General features: G+C 43.4%; 1 protein-coding gene across 1 annotated transcript in view; it reads left to right on the top strand.

The window, feature by feature from the left end:
* Nucleotides 1-555: 555 nt before the first annotated feature.
* The window catches only part of UTRN (utrophin), a 419,780-nt gene continuing 411,223 nt past the window's right edge, over nt 556-9,112 (top strand). The window contains exon 1 of the mRNA XM_009282506.2: nt 556-678. Coding sequence (XP_009280781.1) covers nt 600-678 — 79 coding nt within the window. The 5' untranslated portion in view covers nt 556-599. The remainder of the gene's footprint in view (nt 679-9,112) is intronic.

Below are 9,112 nucleotides of genomic sequence, written 5' to 3'. Positions count from 1 at the left end.
CCCGGCAGAGGGGCTTCGCGGCTTCTCCCACACGTGGCTCTCACGGCCCGGGGCCGGCCGGAGGAGCACGCCTGCCCTTAGCCCCTTCCCAGCTGGTACATGCCCCAGTCCGGCAGGAGCGGGGCTCCCTTGCTTTGCCACCCCCCTCAAGCGGGGGTGTCCCGTTTGGTGCTAGCTGGGTGACGGGTGGTGACGGTATCGCTGCAAGGGCTGTGTCCTGCCCCTCTGGGGTGCACGGGTGGGCGTGGGGTGTCGCCCAAGGATGGCCGAAGCTTCTCTTTCATGGCTAGGGATTAAACTGGCTAGCAGCACCCCTCTGTGCCATCTCGCTTTTTAAATCCCATAAGGTGTCCCTCGGCAGAGGAACAGCGAGTGGCTGGTTGGCCACCCCGCCACGCGTGGCCGTGGCCAGCAAGCCATGCCATCGGTCCTGGCCTGTGCTTCCCACGCGGAGTCACACCTGGTGTAGCCCACAGAGTTACGGTGCCTCTCTGCTCCTGGTCCTGCGCTGTAGGTGCTGGTGCTGAGCTGGGGCCCTCCATGGGAACTCTCTCCTGACGGATTTAGGCTGTGCCCGTGGTGTACCCCAGCCTGTGAGCATGGCCCGTGTCTCCGACCAGGAGGAAGGACCTGGTGAGGGACACAGCGAGTTCAGCGACATCATTAAGTCCAGATCAGGTAAGCTGTCGAGAGAAACGGTGTTTTCCTGTTTTCTCTTCTACGCGTAGCTTCTGACATCAGTTTGCATTTTTAAACAGCACGTTTTTCCAACTGTTTTTTTGGCCATATATTGGTAGCACAGTGAGCGACTGAGGCTGTTTGGGCAGCTGTCCTACAATTAAGTAATAGTAATTGTAGATTTCTTTTTTTTTTTTTCTTGGACAGTGTTAGTCAAGTCTGTTTTGTTTGGGATCCACCTCCTGCATTATAATTACCTCTGCTTTTGTAAATAACCATGTGCTTAAAGTGCTCTTATGCAACCTAGTGTTGGCAGCTTTTGTGTTTATTCTCAGACACTGAAAATGGCAACTGTGGCCACAATACTGCACCTCCTAAAAGTGCATCGCAGTAGTGCTCGTGCAGTAAACTAATGTGCTTCCTCCTTAATGTAAAACAGTTGTCTAAGGCTACTCGCTCAGGCATTTCCTCTAGCAAAACATTCACGTAACAGATCTGAAGGTTATTGGAAAAACGTGGGGGTTTTTTGGTTGTTGTCTGTTTGAGTCTTCTGAGGCTCTGACAGATGCTGGGGGGGGGGTAAGGAGGTACCCTCATTTTAGCAGGGGGAGAGCGGAGGCTTTGGAGGGGCAGAATTAAGTTGTTTAAACCTTGATAGAAATGTGTGCTACATCCAGAGACTGGATGCTTGATTCTTTAGCCTCAAAGGTTCTCTTTTTCTCTCTTAAGTGCAAAATGCTCCTGTTGTCAAAAGATTTTCCTTCGATACCTGAAACCTAAGTGTGTGTGGGTTTGTTTTTTTTTTAAATGCTCTATACATTAAAATCTGTAGCTCTTCGGCTGGTGGTGATTTGGTATGTCAGATTACGTAGGATGCGGGTTTGAATCTGGATCCTATTGGTGTTGGAACAGTTTGTTTCTTAGACCTCCTCTTTCTGAGGAACGACACCTTTGGTGGAGACAGTCTTCCTCTTAACTTCTGGAAGTGCAGTTTATGAAACAGAAGTGCTTGTGGTTTTCCATCTCGAATTCTGTAGTGTTGCCTTACATTTTCTGTTGTTATTTTGAAACCCCTGGACATAACTTTATCTGATTATAAGCGTGCAGTCAGCACCTCTAAGGGCTTTGAGTTTGGGGATGGCTTGCAGACAGTTTGTATGCATGTGTGTACACAAGTACTACAGTTTTATAGGATGTCTGAGGAAACACGGCTGTATTTGAGGTTTTCCTTGGATGAACAAATTGTACAGTAAGTTCTGTTGTTTTGGTTAAGGCAGACGATTGTAAATCTCCTGTTACAACTGCTTTAACTTTGTTCTCTGTTAATGAGAAAATGATGTATATTCTAATACTCACAAGGCTAAAAGACTTGGACACTAAATTAAAAATAGCGAGTGAAGATTGATCTTAAATAATTAATCTTTTCTGAATAATATGCTGGTTTGGATCTGGATGTGTGATTTCTTCAAGTTAATTACTGTATTACATAGCTCAGATCTGAACCATTCCCTACAAGTAAACCTGTGGGAGGGATTTGCTAATGAAAGGGCTGAAGTTTCCTGAAGTACAGATGGCAGCAAATTAAAGGCTAGTTGTCAGGACTGGGGAAAAAATATTTTAAGCTATGCTTCCATTTTTCCTAGATCTCTGGAAAAGAGAATGCCAATTTTGATACTTAGAAAGGAAAACTGAGGTGTTTCTTGCTGGGAAGATTTCTCCATCACGGGATGTTCTTCACCGTATAAGTGGCTGGAGTACAGTAGAAGTGTTACCTTAACTTACTAACATTTGGGGTAGCTAGGGGTCTGTTTGGGTTTTGAGGCTACAGAGAGCAGAACCAGACAAGGTTTAGGATCTCCACTTCCTTTCTTTTGTCATAGAAAATGGGCTGTTATTCTGTTTCTTGCTACTCTGTGAGTTAATCACCTGTGATATGGGAAATCTCTACACTTTGATTAGAGAGAGCATGCAAATATGCATTTAATATTTTCACTCTTAATAAATAAAATACAAACCCCACTTCTAGTGGGTAAAAATCTTTAAGTGATTTGATACGTCATAATATTTTTGAGTACATATTATTCCTACGCATTTTTAAATAAGAACACTGAAAACAGTTGACTCTCTTCTTGTAAATAAAAGATGAGAGAGAGATGTATAATGTCCTGTGTAAAGATCTCTCCTCTCCTTTCCTCGGCAATTGTCTGTCTGTCTTTTTCAACATGTTTTTCTTCATCTTTTTGGAACAGATCACCAAGCTGTCAGGATATCATGGTTACTTAAAAACATTCATCTTCTAAAAGTGATGGTTAAGATACATGGCTAAATTTTATATTTTGTTATAACTTGGAAGAAATCTTTCAGAGGTCAGGCCTTAACAAAGAGTGGTACTAGTAAACATGTTTAGAAACATTTGTATCCAAATACAAACTTTAGTCTTTAGCAGCGTGTCAGACTGAATATATTGTCTTTTTTGCAGTCATTGCTGCTTTAGTTATCTTGCTTTGGAAAACTGGGAAGCAGCTAGAAAGCCGTAAAGGTGGCACTGTTAATACAGTGGTTGGTTATTGAAAACTTGAGCTCTGATCTAAAGTTACTCTTATGAGACTGTAATAAGACACACAAAGTTTTGTGGCTGCTCAGGGCTGTGTGGTGCCCGTCTATGCCTGTTTTTATGAACAGAACAAGCTGTGTAATTTTTTTTTCTTAACGACTTGTAATTGGGAAGCTACCAGCGTACCATGTGAAGGATATAGGAGAACTGCAGAAAAGCTTAATTTTTCTATAGAGCAAGCAAAATCAATTAAGAGCGGATTGGATTTCTATTTGTTGCTTGCGCAAAAAAAAGTGTGTGTCACAGGTTTTCACAGATGGGAAAAAGTAATTTTGCAAGTATCTAATTCATCCTTTGGGGAGTTCAAACTGAGAGGATGAAGGATAAAATACCTTGAATGGAGATCCCTGTATGTTATTGATTATGTTGGAAATACTTTTTCCTGCAGTGGTCAGCAAGAAAACTTTCTGTGAACATCTTATATGCTGTAGCTGTTGTCAGTGTTAAATGCTTGATTTTCCAAAGCAAAAGAGTTGTTGTGGTTTTGGTTTTCTCCCCAGTAATCTCACTTTTGTGACTTGTGATACTAAAGAAAGAAAGTAAGACTCCTTTCTGTTGTCCAGTTAGCATTTATTATTTTCTGCTTTGGATGTGGCTCTTCTTTGATTAGGTAGTTTGTTAGCACTGATCTACATGTAGCTATAAGTTATTTTTGAAGACACATCTTCTGTACTTAGAATAGAATATGATGGTGACCAAAGCTGCCTTTAAAATAACTGTTGGCTGTGGTAATTATAGGGGAGGCTGCCTTACGTTCGCAGAAGAACCAAGCGTCTTTTTGCCTCCCTTCCTCCTGCACCGGTGGTGGATGCTGATGGCTCTGAGTGTCTGATGTTTAAGGAGTAGGATACTTGTTCCTGGATGGTTGCGTTGGGTTTATATATTTATAATTTGCATTTATGTAGCATTATTAAGCTGTGCTATGCCTGTGCATCTGTATGATTGCTTGCTATGGAAAAGCAGGGTTCTCTTTTTTTTTTTCTTACTTCCCTATAGTATGAAGTAATGTATGTGGAGCTGATTTATATCTTTGAAAGGCATCTTGTGCAGATAGGTGAGCTTTTCTCTTTGCAATAGCTTTCAGGAAGGAATGCTGTGGGATGATTGCCTTACAGTGGTGAAAACAGCGCTGTCATCACTGGGCTTGAAGAACAGATGAGTCTTTGCTATGATTAATTATGGAAAAAAGACAAACTCACTTAAAATCTGTCATGGTAGCTTGGAATGGTAATATATAATTAAACAGTAAGACATGACAGGAAAAACATTTCTGGAAGATTACTCTACGCCTCTGGTGCATTTTAAGATATAAGTTCCTGTCTAAATTGAGGGGAACTTAATTCTCCTCATCTACCTTTCATTTTTAATTACATTAAATATATTTGACTGAAAGACTGCTTTGAGAAATTGTAACTTATTTTTGGAGTTCTTGGGCAAGGCTCGTTCTGAGAACTGCTGCTGTTGTCTGTCTGTCTGTCCCCATGAAGCAATGCTTACTTGGCCGGCAGCCCCCTTCCTCCGGGATCTCCCTGCCCTGCGGTGCCACATGTTGCCTTTGGAACCAGTTCCTTCGGTCGTGCCTCTCGCTGCCAGATTGCTACGGGCCAAATGCACTGCTGCTCATTTGTCATTTTGGCTCCGTCGGTGTGAAACGGCCAGGAGTCATTATAGTTGCAGGCGGACCCTTAGGATTCTGTCAAGTAGGCGCGGAGTTGGCGTAGCCAGTTTTGCACTGTGTGAACTCTTCAGGGATGTTTATGCAGAGTGTGTGCGGACAAGGTGTTAAAGACAAGCGGCAAATTTGCTGCTCCTTATTTCTACACACTAAAATGACTGTTTTTCAAAACTAAACCTTGCGGTTGCTGTAGCCTGGCTCCCTTCCGTCGTTTGTATCGCCTCCTTTTCTTGGGCTGTCTGGTGGGGACAGATTGGATGCTGCAATGAAGACAGTTCTGGGGTATTGCCTAGCGTTTATGAAATGGCAGATATATAAGTATCAGGCTGGCTTCTTCTAGTCTCTTGATTGGTAGGTGAAGAAATAACATATGCTGCTCCCTGTGTTTGAAGCACGACTTTGCCTTGGAATAGAAATTGAGGCTCCTTGGGGAGAAAAAAAAACAAAACCAAACCATAAAAGCAGCCCATTAATTCACACGTGCTCTGCCAGGAAAAGAAGACATAACTCTGGGCAAGAGCTGCTATGTGAGGCACCGTGCGTAGTGTGTTAAGTGTTTCTAAAGAGGTCTAAAAGTCGGGGTGGGGAGAGGCAGCTGCTGGTGGTGTGGGACCCCCCACCGATGAGGATCCCGTGGAGAAGGAGTGCCTAGGTGAGGGGCAGACCAGGAGCAATGTGAAGTTCCCAGCTCCACCTCCCCCAGCACCCTTTGAGGCTCTGTCCCCCCTTCTGCCCTCAGGTCTGGGGGAAGAAGGAAGACTCTCATACAGTATCATGAAAATGTTTTCATGTGCAAAGAAATTCTCAAAGTTCACAGCACTGGGCAGCTTAGCAAAGAATTAGCTGTGCTGTCTTAGCACCTCTCAGTAGCTGCTCCTAATTTTCCTCCTCACCTTGACTATTCCTCCTAGCAGAATCTGTGGTGTGTGGGTTGACTCTTGTGGGCAGGGAAGAGTAGGGGCAGTATTGTTATTAACATCTTTCGAATGCGAGTAAGTGGGGAGCCGGATGGGCATAGGTAATTCAGTGTAGGTGTGGAAGAGTGAGGGGAAGAGCATGTGGGCTCCAGCTGAGCTTGTGTTGTTTCAGGACAGTATAGCTGCTCTGCTGCCAGGTAGCAGCATGGATTGGTGTGCTCAGAGCCTGCATGATCTGCTTTTCATGTGTTGTACGGTACCCCTCCTTCGAAGGAAAATGCGCAATTAGAAGAGTGCAGCTGTTCCCACTCATCCTGGGAGCTGAGATGCCCCTAGCACGAAGTTGGGGAGAACTGCATTTATTTGGATGCCTTAATAACAGTGTGAAGAACGAATAACAGGGTTTAAACATTGTGAAGTGGGAGGGAGGAGTTGCATTGTCTGACTTTTTATTGTGTTGATGAAAGAATAACTTTTAGTGCTCCGTACTTTGTCAGAAGTCTGTTTTATGTCTTCCTCCCCTCCCCCAGTGTGTTTCTGGAATGAAATGGGGAAGCAAGCTGAGCTGTAATTTCAGAAAGTGACAGTATATCCTCAGAAGAAAGCTGGGAGTTTTAAAGGTAGCGACAAAAATAACAGGCTAAGGAAATAGAAGAGCCCTCTGGCACATATGCGTTTGACAGAAGACAATGATAAGTCTCTGTTGCAAGCTGTAGTTTTGGGAATGAGGCAAAAGACTACTGACTTGTAAATATATGCAGCTGCAAAGTCAGCGAAACATCTGCTATCAAGAAGAAGTCAGAAACTGCCATTTGTTTATTTATTAGGATATGACATCTTTGGGCCCCTTCTTTGAAAGGACATCCAAACCACCTGATACTGCCTTTGGAGAGAGTAAAAAGAAAAGCTTGCTTTGATTATTGGAACCGAGTTGGGCTCAGCCCCGAGTGAGCCAAAAAAGAAAAAAAAAAAACTGAACAAAAATAAGAACACTTGCAGTTATCTTTTGTAGTCACTTATCTGTGGGACCAGCAGGTTGGGGCTGTCACAGTTGCTGGCTGTGACTCCAGGCGCATGTCTGAGCAGCCAGGAGACTCTGACGTGGCTGTGGACGGTGCCTGGGGAGGCTGGGGCTGGGCTGGGCGCTCGTTGTCGGTGAGGAGGCTGCCAGAAGATGGTCAGCCGTAATGGGGAGGGTGCGGGCAGTTGCAGTTCCAGGGTTGAGTCTGTCTGGGTGTGTTATGGGCTGCGTCTTCCCTCTGACTGTCTGACCAGCTCTGGATGTGAGCCCCAGCAATGCAGGGGAGGCTGGTTATCAATGGGGACCCATCTACAACCGTGGCAGTGACCTTCTTGTGAAGGTTTCTTATGCTCAGAAATGTGTTTACGCTATCTAAAAATGCGAATTATTAAATTCATTAATCTGAGTGCATGCGACAGATGCATTAAACATGCTGGAGAGGAATAACTTGAGCATTGTCTGGCCTCACTGGTAGTTTCTCTTGTAACGAGGCAGCTCTTGTGCCGGAGAAGCATTCTCTAGCAGCTTAGCTTTTTTTCAGGTGTGGGGGTCTCCTGTTGAGTGTGGAAGAAGTGGTGAAGAGCTGGTGGGCGATAGCGCGACTGTGTGTTTCAGTAAAAGACCAACTTCTATCTCAGAAATACTGGATACATGCTGGTAGGAAAGGATGTGGCTGCATGACAGAGATTAGATATGTATTCTTAAGGTTGTTTTGCTGATCAATATAGGGAATGTGCAGCAGTACTTTTCAGCCATAAGTTATGGGTAATGAAAGTCCTTTCTGGGCTTCAAGACCTTTTACCCTCACCTTGTGGAAAACAGAGGACCCACCATCCAAAAACTCTGAGAGATTTTGTAGAGGAATTAGACAAACGTATATGGACAGTCACTGGCTTATGCATTTAGCTGTGGAGGAACATGCAGTTAACCCATGAAACAGCATGCTTTGGGTCTCTCTAACTCATTTCACAAATAACTTTAGTTAGTTCCTTTGTACTCGGCTTTTATTGCCTAGCATCAAATGTGGTTTTTGCTTCCCTCCTAAATTAGATCATGGCAGAGGACCAAAGGTGGAATATGCTCTTAAAATGTTATGTTACAAATTATTGATCAGAGAAAAGTGGTGTGATGGATAAGTTCTGAAATGTTTTGCTAGCTTTTTTATTGTTATTAATTTATGATGCTATCCTGGATGAGCAGAGTACTCTGTGCATGAATAACAAATGGAGGAGATTTATTTGAACATTTTACGGGAGCATGCTGGGAATAGGGTGAAGCCTTTTGGTTTCTATGTTATTTTAATAGTTATATTATAAAATATGATTGTATTAAAAGAAGAGAATAAATAAAGTAGTATTTAAATGCCAACAGACCAAGACCTTTTTATTCCCTCTTTCTAGGCTTTTACTTCTGTTTTAACTTAATAATGAACAACAGCTATAGTCAGCATAAATCATTTCCAGAGAGAGTTCATTGCTCTCTTTTTTTTCCTGCTTTCTACATGAACATCTTGTTCTTGGATGAGGCTTCTCGTGGAAATTCACGGGAACACATTGTGTTAACATCATGCCTCTTTCTTGAGAAAAGACTTTGTGGAAACTGAAAGTCTGGTAGTTTCCTTCTGAATATAGTTTTGCTTTCTGGGATGGTGGTGCGTAATCTCTCTGCTCTGAATGCTTTTCCTCTTTACTCAGGAATTTTTCTCTTGGACCTGGCCATAGGGCCTGATTTAGAGCTTGCTAGTTTGATTTACTGAGCTTTTTTTTAAAAAAAAAAACTTAAAATCAATTTTTAGCTAATTTCACACACTGTTCATTTGGAATAGAGTCTATTAAGTTAAATCTGAGAATTATTAAAGGTCACAGTACAGATGTGAAGTATTCGCTCTGGTCTTTCTACTCAAAAAATACCTTTATGCACTTTATGATCTCGGCAGAGGAATAGTCTGTCTGGCGGAGTGTCAAACTTGTGCAGTGCCCAGGTACTTTCAGGTGAGGATGCCCTTTCTCCCTGGTGCACTGAGGATGGGAGCAAACACTCCAGGCTGCTGCAGGTTCCTGGCGGGCTGTAGACCGCGAGCTGTTGCATCCTCAGGACTCTGCTCCTGCCTCTGACTGTGGCTTAGGTGCCTCAGGAGAGGCTGCACTTCAGGACGTTCCTCTGCTTTAATTTTTGTTTCTTTCTTTTTTTTTTTTTCTCCTCCCCCT

This window comes from Aptenodytes forsteri, unplaced genomic scaffold (genome assembly GCF_000699145.1).
Source record: "Aptenodytes forsteri isolate BGI_AS27 unplaced genomic scaffold, ASM69914v1 Scaffold357, whole genome shotgun sequence".
NCBI lineage: Eukaryota > Metazoa > Chordata > Aves > Sphenisciformes > Spheniscidae > Aptenodytes > Aptenodytes forsteri.
This window is presented reverse-complemented; position numbering and strand designations above follow the sequence as displayed.